This window comes from Vicugna pacos, chromosome X, assembly GCF_048564905.1.
Source record: "Vicugna pacos chromosome X, VicPac4, whole genome shotgun sequence".
Lineage (NCBI taxonomy): Eukaryota > Metazoa > Chordata > Mammalia > Artiodactyla > Camelidae > Vicugna > Vicugna pacos.
The window spans coordinates 27,950,856-27,973,929 of NC_133023.1; the positions used below are offsets into that span (position 1 = coordinate 27,950,856).

Genomic DNA, 23,074 nt, shown 5'->3' on the forward strand with positions numbered 1-23,074 from the left:
GAAGTAAGTCAGACAGAAAAGCAAATAGTATATCACTTATATGTGGAATCTAAAAAATGCTATAAATGAACTTATTTGCAAAACAGAGACAGACATAGAAAACAAACTTTATGGTTATCAAAGAAGAAAAGGACAGATAAATTGAGAGTATGGGATTAACAGATATACAGTGCCATGTTTTATAGATAAACAACAAAGATTTACTGTATAACACAAGGAACTATATTCAGTATCTTGGAATAAACTATAATGGGATAGAATCTAAAAAGAAAAAATATAGATACATACATATGTATATATAACCAAATCACTTTGTTGTATGCCTTTGCTTTCACTTGCATGAAACTAACACAATATTGTAAATCAACTATACTTCAATTTAAAAAAAGACATTTGACAAAAGTAAAAAATAACTGAATTAATTAATAAAAATAAAATAAACCACTATAGCAAAAATAATAGCATAACTTAGGGTGCTAGTATGTTTCTTAGTATCTCTTTGATTTTCTGACATGGGCTATTTATAATTTCATGCTAAATATTAGAAATTATGCTGTAGGGAGTAGTAATATAATACCACTAAAGTGATAAAAAATTAATCTCCCAAGATGAAATACTTTCATTACCAAAATGAGGATTATGTTCACTTTATGCTCTTGAGAAGATTTTCTTCTAAGAAGGCAAGAAATCTCATAGCCATTAAAACATTGTACAATTTCTATATTTCAAATTGGAGATGAGTGCATAAATATTTTTAACACCTTTAATCAAAAGAGCAGTCAAAATAGCAGTTTTAAAATACACTGAATAAAATTTGAATGCTAAGTGCAACTAGGCCATAGCAGATTTCAAAAGCAAAGCAGTAGAAATAATAATAATAATACAATGGATGTCACTCTTTTTAATATTTCTCTGATGCTAAATGTGACATTATTAGAGTTTCAAAAATTCTATAAATAATGTATACTTCTCTCATAAAATATATAAATACATAAAATCAATTATGTAAAATAAAATGTGCATATTTTCCCCCAGATGCTTATTAGGATTATGAACCTCAACAATGGTAGGTATGATAGAAAAAAGTAAATATATCTGTAGTTAGTTTGTGTACTTACTATACAGAAATGGACTAAAACAGAGAAAGATAAGTTTAGAAAATATTTTGAGTTTACAATATGTTTTAGTAGATTGTTTAACCTAGTGAATAGTATAAGGCCATACTCTCCCATATTCTTGCTCTGAATAGACCAGGAATGGAAAAAATGTCAGTTATCCCTAAAGTATAAATGCAGGGTGATCCCACTGAAAGTACATTTGCCTGCCCATTCCCTTCTTGGAGCTAACTGTTCATTCCAGATTTAGAAAAATTCTTTCAAAAAATTAGCTGAAAGAGGAGGCATTTCGTCCTAGTAGAAAATAAAGCACCTATAATTAAAACGACGAGTTACTTACACATGAAGGGAAAGAGCAAAGAAATCTAGGGAACCCAGAAAAAGACCAAAATACGTATGGAAATGCCATGCAGGGGGCATTTCAGATCGTTGAACTTTTAAATAACTACTTATTTTTAGATAACTGGTTCCATATGGAAAATCAGCAACATTGGACACATTCTTCATTCCTTACATGTGGATAAATTACAAGTGGATTGAATATTTAGCTATAAAAATGAAAGCATATAAGTATTAGAAGAAAACATAAATTCTTTATAAGACAGAAATGAGGGCAGCTTTCCTGTCTCTACTCAAAGTGTTGCAAAGGACAACAGAAAAACCACAGGAAATAAAGCTCACTTGTGAGACATGAAAGGAATTTTATAAATTTTCAAAGTACTTTTCGATGTTAAGTGTCGGTGATTTCTTGGAAGTTTATTAACATCACAGCAGTTCTTACTGTTCAAACATACAATAATACTTAAAGAAATGTATGATGAATTCAATAGGGAACTATAGTTTTGTTGGTAGACTGGTTAAAAGTTACAGCCACAAATAGTGTGCTAGATTTTTCATTAAATAAGAATGTTATAGCATTATTTTTCATTGCTAACATTGTAAGAAAGCATGGTGTTAAAGTGGAGTACCCTTTTGTATCTTTGTCTTGACTCTTTACACCATCTAAATGTCTGGGTTTATTTTTAGTCATAATTATTTTTAGTGGTAATATACTTTTGTAACTGTAAATGATCATTTCTAAACTTGATTTCCTTGGGGATGCATGTAGGGTTTATTTGACTCAGCTCTGCTGTTTTTGTCCTATTCCAGCTCTTTATCTTATCTGATTCTGGCTCTTTCTGTTCTTACTCATTTGAATGCAGTGATTCATTAAAAATACAGAACTCATAAAAACCAATTTGAAGATAGCAGAAACTGTTCAGATATCATAGTGAACAACACAATCTTTCCTTGGGACCTTTGGCAAGTTATTTAACCAAATTGTCTCAATATCTCCATCTCTAAAATGAGAAACGTAATAGCACTTATCTGTGGTGATTTTCTGAGAATGAAATGAGATATTATATGAAAAATGCTTAGCAGAGAGCCTAGCATAGAGTCAGTAGTCAATAAATATTAAGTAGTGATCATATTAATTATTACTTATTATTAATGATGATAATATACTTTAGAACATTCTCATTTCCTGAAGGAATAAAATTGAAAAATTGAACATTTATAAGAATTTTGAATTGGGATGTTTTGCAGACGGGCCATTTTCTGTTTTCTTTCTTGATGTTCTTGATAGTTAAGTATTCTTACTTGAGATAAAATGGCTTTGAATATCATTGACCTTATAACAAAGAGTTTTAAAAAATATAATATAGTCAGTAATCCCTTATTTTCTTGTGAAGAAATAGTGTTACTTTTCAAAATAAAGAAAGACACCCATCACGTGGAAACCCTCTCTGTTATAAAAGGCCAGGAACTCGTTACTCTTCCAACTGCTCAATACTTGTCCAATAGGTAGAGGGGTTTTTTCTAGGTATGATCTCATGACCATCTGCTTCTGGATCTCTTGTGGTGCTACTTAAACATGCAGGTTTGGGGCCCCCACCCAGATGGAATAAATCAGAATCTCTATAGTTGCGGCTTAGCAAGCTCCATATCTAACAAGTGTTTTGCATATGGTACTTATGCAAAGCAAAGATTGAAAAATTCAAATCTGTTGGAACACAGGAAAATGCCGTCAGTTTTTGTCTTCTGGTTTTGACAACCTGGAGTCGATGCCACTTTCTTTCACAAATAAGCTTTGGCTTTCTTCATGGATCAGTTAAAGAAATGAACAATTTACTGGTAGCAATTTGGGGGCTCCAAGTGGAATCTGGAGCTATTATGGTCTAGAAAAAAAAATACACAAGAAATTAAAGAGTCAAAAATTGCTGTGCTTTGTCTTATGCACAATGCAGTAAGACTTGAAAAAACTATGGCTTTTATGGTTCTTTGATCACTCTGGGAAACCCAAGCCATCACTATCTACATTTCCTCAACCCTTCCAGCCTCTTCAGGAGAACCTTCTTGCCTCAGAATAAAATGTGTTTTTAAAAGGATTGATGACATTTGAGGAAAATTAGTGAAGCCAGTGAAGTGCACTTTTAATTTAGCATAATGTATTTTTTTGTCCAGGAGTGATTTTGAAAAATTTAGATAATCAGTAAAGGAAATGTTATTTTCTGCTGTTAAAATTATATTTCTGAAAATGTTTACCACATTAAAAATCATTTTTGTGTTTTTTTTAAAAACAGAAATTGCATTGCCTCCTAAAGGGACCTTAGATATCCAAGTGTTATTTATGCCCCAAGTTATGAAATTGCAAAAAACAATGGTTGTTGTTCAAATGAAGAAGGTAAACAGAGGAAGTTGGCTTATTGACAATTTTAATGAACCGCACGAAGAGGTGAAAAGGTAACATTTAAATAAGATATTGAAGGAACATGATTTCATTTTGACTGGCATTGATGTGATAGGTTTCTTTTATACATTATATGATGTAAAGTTCATGATTTTATGTTCTCTGAAACACTGAAATTTATATATGTAAGAGGAGGATAATATATTTATTATGTGAGTATGGTATGTATCATTGCTCATTTGAAGTTCACAGTGACAGGCAAGTCAGTGTTAAGTATCGTATCTCTGAATCACAGTCAGATACATGTAAAGGGACTCCTTTTTGACTTGGAAAATAATTACTGATAAGACAATATCTAGAGAGCAACCTGGAACAGCTTATCAGGGCGAAATACAGGACTTGTAATACTGGCATTCGCCAAGTGATGGCACTGTGCCAAGTGGATATGACATCCTTGCGAGATATCACCAGGACTAGGGCATGCTGTGTCATTACCAGAATACAGGTTACTGTACTCTCTTTGCTTAGCTGAAATATAAGCAGACTTCAATAATGATGCAAAATTTAAATATTTTTATCTACTTTTATAGTTTAATTAAATAATGGTCTGGAAATCTTTTTTTTTTCTTTGTTCTGAGTGCCACTATTTCTCATTTCCCTGGAGACTGTTCTCTCTCAATTATTGCTCTCCTTTATCTTTGACCTTTCTTTTTTTGTATTTTTTTATTGGAGCACAGTCAGTTACAATGTGTCAATTTCTGGTGTACAGCACAATGTCCCAGTCATGCATATACATACAGGTATTCATTTTCATATTCTTTTTCATTAAAGATTATTGCCAGAAAAAGAAAGAAAAATACCATATGATATCACTCATATATGGAATCTAAAAAAAAAAAAGAAATAAAATGGACGTCTTAAAAGGAAATTCTTACTATGTCCTATGTGTGCATAATTCTTCTGCATATTCAAAAAAGTCGTTCCTTTGGGGCTTAGTATCCATTCTTCCATGCTTTTCACCGCTCCTGCAGTCAAAACTGCCTGCATGAGCTGTGTAAAATGAAAACGAGGAGGCCCTTGTTCAAAAGTTATGAAGAATTTCAAGACATTAAACAAGCATGAGCAATTCCAAATGTGGAGTTCATGTACTGTTGTACAGGTCACAGGCCCATGAAGTTGGTTCTGCCTGTCATACCTTATGTTCCATTTTTAATAAGAAAAGCCTGTTTTCAACACTAATGAGAGCTATTTTTTAGTATTGCTGTCCTCCTCATGGTATATGATGGACTTAGAATAATTTGACAAATTCCCTTTCTCTTTCAACTGATATCCCCCAAAAGTAAATTTCTCATCACTTTCTGAAGTCCTGTACTTAATGGCATTTTTTGTGTTTTGTGCTTTGCCTATCCAGTGTAGAATATAACCCCTGGAAACTGTATTACCTCTGATTAATCATAGTTTAGTCACATCAGTAAATACCAATAGTCATCTCTCGGTATCCATGGGGGATTGATTCCAGGACCCCTGCAGATGCCAAAATTCATGGTTGCTCAAGTCCCTTATATAAAATGGTGCAATATTTGCATATAACCTATGTGCATCCTCCCATATACTTTAAATCACCTCTGTGTTACTTATAATACCTAATGCAACATAAATACTGTGTAAATAGCTGCAGCAAATGAAAGTTTTGCTTTTGGAAATTTTCTGGATTTTGTTTTTAATATTTTCCATCCGCAGTTGGTTGAATCTGCTGGTTCAGAACCCACAGATAGAGATGGCCGACTGTACCAACTTTTAAATGTAGATAGAAAAGTTCTTCAATTTTAACTTGCATCTCACAATGGTTGTGTTACATTTTTCTCTGTGATAATTTCCCAGGGTTTAGTTGGAAATGTTTATAAAAGCAACACTTACAGAAAATGTTTTGTATTTCGTACTTAGTTTCTCTCTGCCAAATTTGAAATACACAAGCTTTGCTAAAATACTATTAGATTAATAAAGAATATACTCTTTTATGCTAATAGTGAAAGTATTTATGTTTTTGTTCACTCTTAATAATTTAATTTCTGACTAGGACTATGGGACTAGACAGTGCAGAAGTCCAAGAAATATGCTGGACATACCCTATTATTGGATTCCCACAGGCACCATATCCGAAATGCCCTCAAGGTAAGTATATCTTAGAGTCAGAGAACACCAGGATTTTAAGTGATCTTAGAGGCCCTCTAATCCCATTTTTTCTTTGTACAAGTAAGAAAATCAAGATCCAGAGAAAGCAGGTTGTCAAGTGACCTAGCCCTATTGGTGAGAATGCTCAGACTGAATCTGATCTCTTAGCAATAAGTCCAATGATCTTTTCACAAAATCATTCCATTCCCTGTTGCTCTTCCTGTTGGTAAAACTTGGAAATCAACTAAGATTGAGGTAACATTAACTTATATCAGCCCTTTGTCCTATAGTCTGTCATGCACTCCGAGTCCTGCACTACATCTATAAGATTCCTGGGTACCTTGGTTCTCGGATCACATTTAATCACCATATTCCAGCTTCTTGTGTAACTCATCTAGGAACTATCCTATGGGGACAATGATTCTTCTGTTATTTGTCCCGGTTACAAAACTTTTATGACGTTCTCCCAAACCCAGTCAGAATGAATTGAAGTTTTCAGGGAGGTTTGCTTTGGCACCATGCATACAACATAAAATCCCTACTGTTAAACTGCCTTTCTTTTTCTCAGTGACCCCTTTTTTTATGCACATACTCCAGGCTTCTCTCAAATTTCTTTAGTTTTCCTTTCCTCAGTACTCTTCTCACTTCTTCTGCATACCTTGATTTTTCTCATTTTTCTTCCCAGGATCAACCTAAGAATCACAAGTCCTCTTAAATAACCATAGGGTGAAATTTTGTGCCCCAACGTCTTACCAAGCTCTAGGCATAGTTCTTCATGACTAAGAAAGACTGAATTGCACAGCAAAGGGTTATCTATTTTCAGTCTCCTCCTTGAGTGACACAGATAAGCTAAAAGAAGTCTTGAAATTCTGAATTTTCCTTCCTCCTCCAATACCTGTCTTTTCTAGTGAAAAAGACCTCGTCTTCTACTTATATAAGTTATATCACTATACTTAGAAGAGAAAACAGTAAGTTTTGCCTGTGAATAACAGCATTTCCCCAGATATATGGGTTATAAAGAAAGGCCAAGATTATATATTCCCTTATGTTGTTTAATTTTAAGTGGAGTAAAAATCCACATACCTAAAAGTCCCTTTGACAATAAATGTCATTTGTTTTACTTGAAGTATTTTTACTCTTGAGTTAAAAAATTATCAACACATAAATATTTGAGATATACTAAATTACCTTCAGAATGCTTCACAAGCATATCAAAATGTTTCTTTTATTTCTTCCTATATGATAGTTGTTTGTACATTTTCCATAGAGCTGAGCAGTTTAAAATTTATAATAGTCATCTGATCAAAGGGATGTAATACAGCCTAGACACTACTCTGTTGGAATTCTAAAGCGGTGTTGTTCATGTCTACTCCAGACACTGTTTGTTTGTTTGTTCCCAGACTAAAGATTTAAAGCAGATATTTTTTAGTCTAAAACAAAGCCTATGAGACAATAAATCATAAATTCCTTGCACAGTTTTCTTCAACGAAAGTTAAGTATGCTTCAGAAACATAGACATTTTCTATCAAGTCACTTCTCTTGGTAACTATTAGATTTTTAAATTAAATGTGAGTTCTGTAAATAGCCTATGTTACATTAGCACAACCATCAGTGTTCTGAACAGATTGTGTACTACTTATTAAATCATTTTACCAAAAGCCTAAAACCTATTCCAGGAATTATTTTTCTCTTCCAATGCCCTCAAGAAACAAATGGGTCTGATTTTATAAATAAAGATTATTTACTTTCTGTGCAGTCCATTCTTCCTTCATAACAACACATCATAAACAACTTATTCCTTTCTCTGCTCAACTGTATCACCATCAATGTTTATTGTTTCTTTTCTGTATAATGTATCTATAACCCAGGTTATCCTCAAGCCCAATGTACTTTTCGTTGTACTGATACCCACGTTTTCTCTTTGTGCATTCTCATCTGCTCCTGTCCACTGGGGCGGATAATTGGGAAAGAACTCCACTCCCTGTCACAGTGTAAAGCCAATGGAATGTGTTTTGGAATGTGAATCCATTGAGATTTAGTAATCCTGCCATTGCTAGGGCACTAATTTCCTAAGGACTTATAGGACAAGACATGATACTAATTGTAACTTTGATCACACTAATTTCCAATTTAATGCTTTAAGACTGAAGCTAATTATAACCAGAAAAGCTTGTGCATTTTCCTCAGCCATTTCAACCCTCTTAATTTACATCTAACTTTGTACCCTTATTGTACATTTCACATACTTAATTGTAAGTCCAAAATGTTCAATATCAACCTGTAAATTTTAGAATTAGAATAAATTTATTTTAAATATTTTTATGCTGTAAATGTGGTATATGACTCATACATCTGAGGGCATTATCCAGTTTTGCAGTTGAGATGAACTTACTGTTATTGGTGCCACAAAAGCTTAGTGTAATACATTTCAAAAGCTTTTTGATACTGTGATTCCCTTTTTACCTCATTTTCAATCTATGTCCTATATGTATCTGAACTGATAAACATGTAAAATTTAATATACTTTGAAGAAACAATATTCTTAAATATGGACTCTATATACATGGCTCCATAATATTATAGAGCTAATACCAAAGGAATGTATTAATACTTCTTTATATAATTAGTAGTTGTGTATAGAAATAATATTTTGGTTTCTCACAATATCACTAATAATTTCTTAACTCTATATAAGAAAATATTAGAATGTAATATATTTATAGAAATACATAGTTATATATTAGTTTAATGTTTTAATGCTGTACATTAAATTAATGTGTAATCACATTTTAATATTAATTTTAAATCATTCACTACACTTTTATTTTTCAGTGTTAAATAGTGTATTTTGTACATTTAAAAGCAGTTCACAAGTAGAAATCATAATATTTTACATAAATAATTTAAGTGAATTATAAGGTCCATGTAAATAAACTAATATTTTTAGTTTAGGAAAAATATTTTAAAGAGAAATATTTTTAAAGTCTTACTACAAACTAAATATGACAGAACTTATTTTTAAAATTCTTTGAAGGTATTTGCTGTCGTATTATTATATAAGTAAAGTTTGGTATTTACCACAGTGAATATACAGATTGCTGAAAAATCTAGCTCATGAATCAGATTTCTCCATCCTAATATAGTCCTCTATACTCTAGTGTGTATCTTCTAGATTTATCTCTTGTCATTGCTATTTTTACATATCATTTAATATTCATCTCTGCTTCTAAAATGTCAGTGTATGTAGACACTGAATGAGTGTATGTGTGTTCCTACCAGATACAATGACATGTCAAAGTATGCCAAAGGAACTTGTATTTTTTGTAACATAATTCATTTTTTTCTATCTGAAGAATGATCATATAACCCAGGAGTCAAATTAACTGTAAATATTTCTCTCTTGAAGTTGTTATAAACTGTCAATCCAGGAAGCAGGTAGAAGAAGAGGTGGAAGTCACAGTGGATGGTGATTTTTCTGGACAAAATCCTATCTTAGATCTGAGAGACTTTATAGTGATTCCGAAAAGAGAATCATACAATCGTTATGAAGATGCTGATGGTAAGAGAACTACCGTCTTGGGTATAAAAATTATAATAAATAAAAACTCCGTTTCCTTAAATTGTAGGTTGCTGACTACTCAGTTACAAGCAAATCCTTGCCCATTTATTTTTCATTTACAGTATCATTAAAATAGTGCCCAAGGAGTAGTCAGTTATGTTGGTTCTCTTCACATAGTAGCTTTCTCCAAAATGAAAATGATTATGGGTATTAATTGATTTATAGAATTAGATTGTGGTTTTTGTCATCAGTAAGAAAAGAAAACGCTGTAGTAACTGTAATTTTCATTTCCCTTCACCTGTAATTTCTTCCTTTACTCTCTTTTCCTGTTTTAAGGAATGTGATTGAAGCCATGTTTAAATTTAGAAATACAGCCTTGAATAAAGTGTTTCTTATTTAAAGAAATAGAAAATTTAACACAACTTACAATGTAATACCCGAATATATTTTATATGATAATCCCTCTGACATTTAGAGTCTTAAACAAGAAGTTTTTAAAAGTTAATATGATGATCTAGCAAAATCAAATCCCAGTGATGCAAACTTTATTTTTCATCTATCTTCTAAATGAGCTAAAGGAGAATGCTCCTATTTAACACTGAAAGGAAAATTCCCATGGCAGTGTTTTATTAAAATCAAGGGGAGAAATCTGCGTCTATGTATTATTTAAAAAGCAAATTGGGGAGGGGTTATAGCTCAGTGGTAGATCGTATGCTTAACATGCATGAGGTCTTGAGTTCAATCCCCAGTACCTCCATTAAAGAAATAAATAAATAAATTTAACTACCTCCCCCCAAAAGAAAACACAAAAGCAAAGCAAATTAACCACAAAATTAAGTATGAAATTCCTTACAGAAACAAAATATGTTCTCTGGTTTTCTCATTTATATCTATAGTTTTTATTTTGATCTCAGTAATATCATCTCTGTTTCTGATCCAATTATTTTAGTCAAAAGAGAATGTAAGTGAGATATCACTGAAGAGAGGGACAGAGAGTATATACAAAAGTATAGAGAGGATATGCAAGAGTTAGTAAAATAGTTTTTATTCTTTTTTATAGTAGTGGCTATTCCTGTTAAGTAATAAATGCTCATTTTATGCAATTCAAGAAACTCCTCAATAGGGATAGCAACCCCTCAACTCAGTTCAGTCCCCGGTACCTGCATCAAAAGATGTATATGTATTACTTTGAAACATATAAAATTACCAATAGTCTATCTATTTTTCACCCATAAAAATATCTATTTCATGTGAAATCACTGGTATTTGATCATTTCTTACCTACAAAAAATGTTTATGTGATTCAGTCTATATCAAATAATCCAGAATTATGTTCACCATTTGTCCCCTACTGTCATCCCAGCCTCTTATTTCTCTGGGTCATTAACCTGTTACTCAGCCAAGTGGGATTGCATGCTATTTTCATACATTTACCCTACACTTCTGCAGTGTGGTCTATATCTAGGAGATAGTCTGTTCTGCCCATCTTGCCAACTTCCACTCCTTTCTTATGGAAACAGCCTCCACTAGCCACGTGATTCTTCTCATACTTCAATCGTATGCTGTCCCTCTGGCCACAGTGGGCATCTGATGGAGATTGGCCTTGCAAGTCTTCCCTGCCTCCCTCACATCTTTTGTAGTCAACACAGAAAGTCTGTTTATCTTCATTTACTGAAGCTGCAGTATGGAGTGGGGAGTATTTCTTTTCCTCTGCTTTTCTCTGCAGACCTGCTTGTCTCCTTACTTTGCAGGCCTGTCTTCTCTGCCTTACTCTTTGACTTATACATGTGGCTCATTCATGATCCATCAACCCTTCCTTTCACTTCACAACAGTGTGGTGGCTTCCCAAAAAGGTCATTCAGAGGTTCTGTTATTTGCAAATAAGAATTCTACAGAGTAAATATAAAAAAGAATCTGGAAATAATATTCCATAAATGAATTATGAAAATGTCGGAATAATTTTCCACACACACTCTTACTGTAAGATTTGGAAGGCAATATTTTAAAACCTGGAAAAGGATTTATGAAATGATTACCTATATTATATGTACCCAGTGTATTTCATAAACTCTTTGGAATTACCAAAGTCGTTCACACTAATTATGTTCTTTTTACTTACCAGCTAGTTATTGATAGTATGAAGTATGTGATATCAGAACATAGTATACTATTATTGGGTTGCACAGTGAGATGTTTAATTTTTAATTATATTAACTTATTAGTTATTTTTTCTCTTTGAATTTTAGTTTCATAATTGCAAAATGCTGACTTAATCACAGAGAGCTTAATTTATAAAAAAATGAAATAAATGTATATGAGGAGAGGGGAATTTTCCATCACAAAGCCTGTTTATTCTTTACTTCGAAGAACTGTCTGTTAATAATGAAATCAGACTGATGCAAACCATTTCCATTTATCTCAAAAACATTATTATAACTTGGATACAGATTTTGCCTTAGTGAATCATGTAGTAGCATTAGACAAAGATAGGAAGTCTAATCTTTAAGTAATGAAATTCTGTCGGTGTTCTTTTCTTCAACCAGTAGCCAGTACTGACAGGGAATTTTGTTTGTGCATATCAGAGATAAGAATATTAGTGTAGATTAACTTCAGAGTTCAAATGTGTAACAGAACTGCCAATTTCCAGTGATAAATATAAGTATTTTCTTATTAAAGTAGAACGCGATTCTAATAAGCAGCCAGCCTATGGTAACCATATCCCAGTGAATGTCCAGTTCCTTTCTGTAGTGAAATCACTGTTTTGTGTGTGTCATCCTGCTTTGCTTCTGTGAATTTTAGTAGGTGAGTGTTCAAACCTTGATTTTTTTATTTGAAATCTGTACTGTTGAAGGCAAAATGTTGATGCTTCTATGACATTAAGTGTAAAGGAAGCTAAAGAAATGCTTGTATTTAAGAATCATTTCAACATGTTCTTGCTACTTTAAATTGCTTAAATTGTACTCTTGTCAGGTTGCAAGTTTAAAGAAATTACAGTTCTGATCATAGAAATTGATTAAATCGTTATTACCTGGAAAAAAATTCATTTCCTACTAGATGAGCAGAGTCTATAAGGAAGCTGTCAGCATCATTCTGAGAGATTTGAATGGCATGTTAGAACCGTCTTGCAAATAGCTCTTGAAAGTACCTTTTGACATGGCTCAAATTTCAATGCTTCATTACTTTTCATGTTGAAAAAATAATGCTTAATATTGAATACAACTATTTGGAAGGTTTGCAGGCTTACCTCTTCCCATCATTCCCTCTGAAATCACTTTTTCTCTGCTCAATACCACCAAACTTAAGAAGCTCATCTATTTTTTGGCTCAAGACATTTTAATGTGTGAAGGTTTCTTTCTGTTCTGAAGCATGTCTTGCTCTACAGAAGTAGATTTGTTCAGTCTCCTCTCAACTTTAATGTTTGTCTGTCTTAATGTCTTTTCTCTGAATATTCAATAAATCAGTTGACCTCTCTCTTGTCTGAATTCCTTAAAAGCATCTGGTAATAACTGGATTCCTTTCACTGCTCTTATTCCAGAGATGTAACCAGCTTGCCTGCCCGCCTTCTCTGTAAGTCTGCCTGCTCGCCCTTCCACTCTCACCTATTTCTTTATGAAGGAACAAGTCTGGTCACAAGCCTGAATACTATTTTAGTCTTTATGCACAGGCACACCAGCTGTTTCCACCCATGTGTGTCATTTCATTATAGTTTACTCAACACATTAAATATAATTCAAAAGTCATGTTGTTTATGCCATTTGTACTTCCTATAGTCTCTTAAATCCCTTATGATGGAAATTGAAGCACTTCACTCTGTGGCTTGGACTGTGATACACTTTGAGGTGTGATCATTTATTACACCCTGTATTCCCTCATCTGAGTTTATAACTACCTGAGAAGTAGAAATGTAGAATGTAGAAATAGGGCAGATAGAGCTCAAAGTTACCTTTATTATAAAGGGGAACTGGAAAATGACTTAGTATTGTGGATTCATCTGGGCATATTAATACCTTCTACCCAAATTTAGTGTATTTGCCCTCAACTGGCCAGTTGTTGACTCCCTACAGGAATAAATAACCTACACATGAAGGAGGAAGAGAAAGTGTGCATCCTGCATCAAGATACCAGGAAAGAAAGGGAATGACCTGCTAATCTGCTCATGCTTCATTTCTTCACCCAAATTCACTGATCAGATATGTTGCTTTTCTTTGAATGGCAAGTCATGATGGAGAAGGCAGATTGGTGCTGAGACTTTTTTTTCCTCCTCTACTTTCCTTTTCTTGTGAGCGAATAGGCCCCTCTATGTAAGCGTAATGAGTAGGAGGTAAGACTCCCCACCACTCCCTTCCCCTCTTCCCTTTATCTTTATCATCTTCTTTCCCTGAGAGTCCAATAAAACTATCAAACCTCATTAAATGAAAATGCCAGGACCTCTTTGCTCTCTTTCCACTCTGACTGCTCACACACACCACTGAGTTAACGAGGATTGATCACGTTCATCTCTTTTTTATTCAACAACAATCTAGGGACCATCTTTACCGCCAGGTGTTATGCTTTAGTCTCAGAGATGCCAAAATCAATGGGACACAGACTTGTCAAGGAATTCGCAGAACATCTATCCACCATGTTGGATTTATGCACCTGTACTATTTTATTTAAATCAATTGGTATTGCCCTGCAGGGATACTATTATACTTGGATTTTAGACTGTATTTTGAAGTGTAACTTCTATAAGATTACAAATTATACTCTGTGGGCAGAATTTCCCCTGTAACTGTGTTTATTCTTCCTAAGGAACTCCGGGTCCATGCATTCTTTGTTTCTGTCTAGGGATTAGTTCAGTGACTTTCTCTTTGGGACTCTATCTATAGGAGTGTTTTTGTCATTTAACTAAAGCTGCCTCTTCCTTTTATTCCCCAGGTGTTCTGTAGCTTGAGGCTATTTTCCTTTTGATTAATCTGTTGTCTTTTTTGAGCCTGATTTGCTGATCTTTGTGTCACATTGGTCCCATTTCACCTAACACCAGTCACCTTCTTGCATGTTGTTCGCATGTCTAATGTGAACTCCCATGTTGGCTTTGGTCTGTAACCACAAACAGGTCCTGAGAAGCCTGTCATTGGTCTTCCCATGACCCTACATTGGCCTCTAGACTTGATCCTTCCCTCTGCTTCTCTTCATTTTGCTTTCTCTGCTCAACTCACTCCTTCAAGGCTTCTGCCCAGACTACTGTAATGAGACTGTCCTTGACAAGACTGTCAGCCTTATCCAGTATGCCTAAGCCTGCAGTCAGATTTGTGTCCTGAGCTTATTCAACTCAGCAGCAACATTTACTGGTTGATGCAGTTGAAGTACTTTATGCTCTTGACTTCCATGACTAGCCTTATTAATCTGTCATCTCCCTGGTTATCACTTCTCCATCTCTGTTTCTGGCTCCTCTTCCTCTGACCAGGATCTAAATGTTTAAGTGATCCAGCACTCTTCCCCGAGGGCCACCAGACTCCCTTGCACACTTTCTGCACATCCGGATTATGACACTGATGGCATCTTCTCAGCTGTTGTGCCACCTGACAGGCCTGATATTCTAGGTTGTGAAATCCGAAGTCAGACAACATAGGTTCTTCCATTTAGTCTCTGTAGGGCCTTGAGAAAACTACTTTACTTCTCTATAAACTTTGTTTCTTCAACTGCAATACAGAGATAGTAATGGTATCTATTTCATACAGTATTTTTCAAGATTAAGTGTGGATGAATACAATCCTTCAGAGTGCCTGGTCCTTAGTGAGTGGTCCATGAATGTTAGATATTACCATTATTATCATTTAAAGCTCTAGTTGGGTGTTCTGTGACAGTGATGTACGAGAGGGCCCATCATCTTCAGCCACTAATGGATGCTATTTTGAAATGGAAACATGATCTTTCAGTGTCATTCAGTGGGTTTTTCTCATGAAAACATAAAAGAATATTCTATCAAAAAGAAAGTGCAAAAATATGATTACCTAAACCTTGGATAGAGTCTGAAATTGAGTGCTAATTGCTAAAAGCTCAGATAAAATATTTATGTTACAAGAAGTTCCTTTATCTTTTATTTCTGGTCATTTGTTTAAAATAAAATGTGTAATAAGAGTATCAGCTCTGTGGCTGCTTTCTTCCTTTAATTTTCATTTTGTAGTTTACTGTACTTGCAGTCATGTCAGAATTTGCAGTTATTTTAAGTTAATCAAATGTTTGGTCTATTAAATGACCTTATAAAAGTGAAGTGAAACATGTCAATGAACTACCCCTTCAAAAAGATACACAATTTTTTTTAAAATAATAAGAGTGTGCAGATGGTACATTCTTCATTATCGGTTCAAAGAAAATAGCTTTAGGCCATTTATCCAGTATCTATTTTCTTTGAAGTCCTCGCTGTCTTCATCAAGTTTCAAGTTTGTCTTCAGTACTCATTCATTCCTTGTGTGATGATTATGTTCTGTCAAACAACTGTATATGCCTATTATTAATGACGAGACAGCTACAGAAATTTAGGGAAAGAACATGAGTAACAGTGTTTATTATACTTTGATATTCATTTCTCTATAATTGAGACATTTTCGTTGGGATTACTCTGGAATATAATTCTTACAGATTAAAATGTACCTGATATAAAATACCTAATTTCAAAGATATTTGGTAAATAGATTGATTACAGTCCAATGCTTTTTGATTATTTATCATGTTTAGGCAAAGGTTCTCTTTTTAAAAATTACTAATGTCTTCCACATTGAGTAAAATTCAGTCATTGTCCTGAGAAAATCTGCCCTGAGAAAAACAGGCACCCTTGGCCAACACAGCTCCCACATCATGATTTGTTGACACGATACAGGCATTTCGTTGAATGATAATTCTTCAGGGATCATGTTTGGGTGGGAGACATGCTCCATTTATTCAATATAGTGACTTTGCTGCCATACTCAAATGATTATTACCATTATTATTTAACGAGACAATAGATGATAGATAGGCAGGCAGATAGATACAGATATATTGTACTCTACAATTCTCTGAAACCTGTTTGATTAAATATTTTGTATGTATGTTAAGGGCATGAACACAGTACTGAAGTGATAAGCTCATGATTCTAGTTATCTGTCATGACTGCTTATATAGGTTCTGCTTCACACATCACAGGGCATTACTTGGTCTTAATCTGCATGTTTCTCTCATCCTTGTGCAGATCACTGCCTGGTCTTGAACTACTGCAGAAACTTCATTAACTTCTCCCCTAATCTCCTTTTGCTCAGTTTACCATTAAAAGAGCACATTACTTCCATATTTCAAACATTCATTAGGTTCTTGTTATTCTTACAAGTCTCAAGTCTTCAACATGCCCTGCACGGTCTTGCCTACTTTGTCTGTTTCATCTCTTGACAAGTTCTTCCCACTCCCTTTGTTCCATCTGCTTAAGTTCTTTCTCAAATGGGTTGAGTTGGTTTCCACCATGGAAAATTTCTCCATGCCACTCTAATGCCTAGGAGGCATTTTCTTTCTCTCTACATCCAGGTAACCCTTCTCACCTTTCAACTTTGATGTATTGGTCTGCTCCTCAGGACCTTAACAGTCAGGCTCCCAGGACCTATGCTCTCATAGCTTCCTTCACTTCTCTATAGTAGCTGTTATCATAGTGGTCATTTCAAAACTAGTGGTATCATTGATAGTTTATTGGCACTTCTTTCCTCCTAATCATAATCTCCGTGAGGACAAGAACTTTACTTGTCATTTCAAGGAAAGCTTTCAATTATTATTCATTGATTGAATAAAGAAATGAAAATATAAATGATAAGCAAAATGTTATGTCTTTAAAGTATGTTTAGATGTTGGCTGAGGAAACAAACTTATCTGCCTCATATTCATGAATTTAGCCATAGCTAGGAAGTTTTATTGGGGCAAAAGCTACAGTCCTAGTGAACAGTTCACGAAAGTCTTCAGAGAATGGGAGACAACTGAAAATTGCAAGTGCTTATGACAAGCCTATGTATTATAAGACAGAAAAAAAAAGAAATTAGTAAATCTTTACATACCTGTTAAAACACAATTGAAATTAAATATATATCTCTCCTATTAATTTTATGAGTAAAAAAGGACAATATTTTTTTGTATCAAAACAATTTGTTACAATAGTCCCAAGGACTGTTGACTCATAAGTTTGAAATTGTAATCTGTATTAGGAGAAACTGCATTTATTATTATTTTTTTAGAAATGTGCAGTTATTCTCTCAAAGTTAGGAGCTGTTTGTCATGAGTGGTTAATTTTATCCAAAACTCAGATGATAATTTACGCTGGCCCCACTGACTTAGCTCTTGTCAACCCAATCCACATAAAAATACTATACAGATTTGCTCCAAGTTGGGAACATAGCAAAAGGCATGTTTTTAACTTGATAATATGACTTCTGAAATAAATGCAGAGACTCCAATAGGTTAGCTCTAAGACACAATACAGAATGTCAGTTTTTTACGATTTTGTGTAACCTGATTTTTGTCCCTGTCCCTTAGGTACTCATATCAATATATTCACATTACAGACAAGGGAGATATATATAGTTAGAAAAAATACTAATGTGGTTCCTACTTGCTTCCTCCCACCCCTTGCTGTTAATCACTCCTGTATTTTGTACCAGTGGATCTTCTTATGATTGGAATTATGACATCCATAGTGACAGATTACCCACAGGGGGTTCAGTGCTTCTGAAACTAAATTTAGCTTCTCATTTCCTATCTTCATTCTGACACAGCCATTCCTATAAAGGCTTCAATAATTAAGCAGAAACAGATGTACATCTCAACTACGTACAGTATTTGCTTTGAGAAAATATAATGTTATTTGAATGCAGTGGAAATTCCATCTCCCATTAAACACTCAAAGTCTGAAATGCTGTTTCTGTGTATGGATTATGGCTTCCTATGGAGCATTTCCATATTCCATTCTGAGAACAAACAGACACGTTAAATGTAGACACTCTGATTTTGCTACAACACAGAATGGTTATTGTTAGGAACAATTGCCGATTTTGTCAACAGGATGAAAATTAGCAATTCAGGAGGTCAGAGATATATTTTTACATGTGGAAACAGAAAAAAAGAGATCCTGCAATGGTGTGAGTCAGTTGGTTATCTTACATTAATAAAGTTTACTGAGTAATCATTTACTGTGACTTGGGTTTGTTATAGCCAAGCTATTTTTCAGAGTTGTATCACAGAAAATATAATCAGTTACTTCTGAAAAGTGATCCGATTTCTGTTATGATTGCTTAGAGAAAAGTGGCCATCAGTTGTGTGAATCCAAGGATAACTTTTAACTTTACATGCTATAGACAGACTTTAGAAATCAGCTCACCTGTGGACCAGGTCAAGTCACAGTTCTCTAGACCTCTCTTCCATGATCTATAGACAACGAAGTTCTTGATTCGTGACCTGGGCTCCTTTCGTATACATGGAGAATAAATATAGCAGATGTTTGTGCTTCTCTTCCATATGCCAATCTTGAATTAAAGATATTTTTCACATGCACCTAACAAAACCCTGCTGTAACTTCCCTCTGGTAGCCTACTGGTTAAGAAAATATGGTTAATCATATTGTCTGTCCCCAAGACTGAAACATGGAAAACTCTCTTTTACTAAAATATTCCAGAGCTTTAAAATCCCTAATAGATTGGGATGCTGTTTTAATATTGTTTAAACTTAAATCAAATTGTTCTTTATAAATTACAAGTCTATAGGCTTTTAATGCATTTATTATATAGAGCACATCATATTATTTGTTTTTTATAGCAAATATTGATTATTAGTTTCCATTTGACTATTTCTTATTTCATAAATCAGAATTTTAAGGATTTAAGGATGGTGGGTACATTTTTAAAATAATCCTTCATTTATTTATTTACCTTGGGTACATTTTTTTAATATTCCTTCATTTATTTATTTACCTTTTAATAGAAACATACTGAGAGCACTGTTGTTTACCTGATAATGTGCTAGGTATTATGAACACAAGGCTAGATAACATATACCTTCTCCCTCCCTTTAAATACCTGTGCATTACTGTTGAGATATGATTGGTTTTCAATCTATTCATATTTAAATTAAAATGTATTTTCATTTTGATTTTCCTAGATACATCTAAGAAACGTGAATTTGAATATGAAATTCAGTTTGAATCTGAAGCTGTGAAGGCTAACTTGGAATCCTGTGTGGCTTTATATTTGATGAAAAAATCTTATGATATGAAGAATGAAAGGATAACATTGGTCTTCAGTTTGATATTCGCACCAAAGAAACCATTGACGTAAACCTGCTTTTATACCTGTTTTCTTTAAACAATGTTATTACTCTTTTACACTAAATAATGTTAGTTTTTCTTTCCATCTTTCTGAATTTGGATTGCATTCCTTCTTTGATGCTGTGGAGGTAAATATTTCAGGCTAGATTATTTCTAGCTATCAAGCCAGGGAAAGTATTCTGATGGAAAAAATTCCAAATTATCAGAAATCTAAGATATCCTTCAAGAATTGTGACCTCTCTGAGGTCATTGTGATATGATATTAGCAAACAGGGGCAGTCAACTTTGAAAATAATTTTTTAAATTACCGATATGGTGCTTTACATTGGCAACATGATATCTCAAGATACTACTTCTCAGAACCAGTTCAGATGATGAAAATGCCTAAACTATGTTCTTCTTTTTAATTGCTGTCATTACCCTTTTACCACCTCAAACCATAACACTGCACATTCTTTAGTAACGTATAAGAGGATCACAGTAGAATCTGTGAGAATAGTGTGAAAGCTTTGAATTTCTGTCCTCTGGGAAATCTCATCCAGTGTCTTAATATTCATTCTTTAGGCAACTAATTCTTAACATCTACATATACTGTATGATAGGTCGCATCTGAAATAGGACTTTATGTCTTAACGCAGAGATACTGATCAGAACCACAGTATGCACAAAGTACAAAATACAGCCTGGCATTGAAAAAACACTTGAAAGTATTACTTGTGATTTTAACCTTTTCTGTAATTTAACTGTGTATTTGATGAAGCCATGTGTGTTTTAAAAGTGGCTTTGAATATATAGTCCAATAACTAAGAGATACCAGAGTCATCTTCAGGAAGCAGTAATAAAGTCAGGCTGCAAGCAGAAAGTATACTGTAAACATTGACATTACCCTGTTTTATCTTCTCTTTCATTTTCATAGTTTTATGTGTTTGTTAGCATTTTTTCACATTTAGCTTCATATTATATTGATTTAGTGATATGGAAATTACCAGCAACAACCAGAAGGGGAAAATGTTATCATTAGTGAATATGAGCAGAACCAATGTGAAATTATATTCATTCAGCGTTTTGTTGATTTAGAGCTTCTTGGTGAATATTTGAGAAACTGATTTAGGACCACTTGTATTCACGACTTAAAATTTTTTGTGAGTGTTTTCTGATGTTCTGATGTTAGGTAGTTTAATAATTCTATTTTGTGCACATATGTATATCATTTGCTTTTGTCATTCCTTTTTCCATATATATTTCAGGTGGTCCACTGCAAGACGCAACATTAAATGGCAAAAAAAAAACACAAAATAAAACCAATAGCTCTAAATTATGAAAAAGAACAAGAAAATAATTATACCTAAACCATGCTTTACCTAGATAATTAAACTAAGTATTAATTTAATTATTCTATTCCTAGTTGATAAGGTAAAAAGGACAGCAAAGTGTTCATGTTTTGGTAAAAGAAAATATAACATTGTTTCATAATAGTAAATACAAGGTAATTTTTCATATTCAGCCTTTCACAGGAGAGCACTGACATTATAAAAATAATGCTCAGGACCCTAAACAGTGCCTTTACAAAAAATACAATAATAAAAACAGAAATACTATTCCTAAAGGTTTTACTTTTTCTTTCAATAAAAATTAAGGGTCTAATACCAAAACATAAAAAAATCAGTAGTTAATATTATCATGAATCAGTTTCATGATTCTAATTTAGCACAGGTCTGAACATTTTTTAAATAGAGAAATGGTAGATATCATTTATATTAGGGTATCCTGAGAAATAAGAATTATCTTAGCTCGACTTTTTCCTAGAACTGTTCCCCTGTTCAAGAGATGAACGAACAGACTGAGAACCCAAAGTCCTATTTCATACGATTTGGGATAGAAAACTTGCCATAGGAAATAACATATATGTACATTGTTAGGAATCCACAGTATTGACCATAAAATAGTTCACTGTGTCATCCCTGAAACTGAGTGGTCTTCCTCACTTTGGGCCAAAAAATTTGACTTGGTGGCTTCCCACTAACTCAGAGAATTGGCTGCTGAATGAAATTACTCAGCATTGTTTATTTGATCGTATTCATTCACTTATTCAGAAATCTTTTCGCATCTACAAAAGAGGCAAAATCCCTGCACTTTTGGAATAGATAGTCTAGTGAGAGTGATGGATAAGAGAGAATTAAATGGTAAACAGTAACATCTCAGATTGTCCTGAGAAAAAAATAAGGGGAAATAGAAAGCTATGAAGGGTGTATATCAGATAAGGTAGACAGGCTTCCATGAAGAGGTGATGTCTGAAGAAAGACCTTACAGATAGGAAGAGCTTGGAAGGGTATTTGAGACAGAGGAGATTATAAATGTAGAGGTCATGATACTGGAAAGCATTTGATATGAACAATGAGAACAGTGAATGGTTAAGGAGGCCAATGTTTGTCTAACATAGTGAGCAAAAGAGAAAGTAACCAGTTGGAGAATTTGACCAGGATCTGATCAAATAGGGTCATAAGGCTATGAATTTGTCTTTTATGTTAGAAACAGTTGGAGATGAGTAAAGGATAAATATTTGAGGGACCAATTTAGGACAACTCATGTACATCATTCATAAAATTCTGTAAGTGCTGTGTGATAATCTGATGTAGTTTAACAATTGTTTTTTTGCATATATGTACATATTCACTTACTTCTGCAATTCCTTGCTCCACATGACTTTGGGGTGGTTCAAATGAAGATATAGAGTTAAATAATAAAAACTAAAATAAAACAAATCACTCAAAATGGTGGAATTCCTCTCCTTGTGAGATGGTTAAGAGTAGAAGTGGGAAGACCAGTTATTGAAATAGTGCTTTTGAAATAGCGCTAAGAGGAATATGGTTTCATTTACTAAGACAGGAGAGTGAGAGAGGTATAGCTTTAGAATTTGAATTTTGGGGTATAAGTTTAAGATGGTGTATCAGTCATCATGGGCTTCATTATATTGCATGATATTTCATTCTTTCAATGCAATACACTTTATTGTTTGAAGCAGTCTACTGAAGGAATATTTTTAAAATTTTGGTACTAGTTTTTTGATAGTATAAATAATGCTTCAGTGGGCATCTTTATAAACATCACTTCTTAAAATCTTTGAGGCGTATCTCTGAGGGAAATTACTGATAGTGAATTAGCTGGTTTAGCATGTGCAGCTTTCA

General features: G+C 33.7%; 1 protein-coding gene across 1 annotated transcript in view; it reads left to right on the forward strand.

The window, feature by feature from the left end:
- Positions 1 to 23,074, forward strand: part of CFAP47 (cilia and flagella associated protein 47) — a 421,952-nt gene that overhangs the window by 376,328 nt on the left and 22,550 nt on the right. The window contains exons 58-61 of the mRNA XM_072956043.1: positions 3,740 to 3,899; positions 5,924 to 6,018; positions 9,425 to 9,577; positions 19,724 to 19,895. Of these exons, the coding sequence (XP_072812144.1) occupies positions 3,740 to 3,899; positions 5,924 to 6,018; positions 9,425 to 9,577; positions 19,724 to 19,895 (580 nt within the window). The remainder of the gene's footprint in view (positions 1 to 3,739; positions 3,900 to 5,923; positions 6,019 to 9,424; positions 9,578 to 19,723; positions 19,896 to 23,074) is intronic.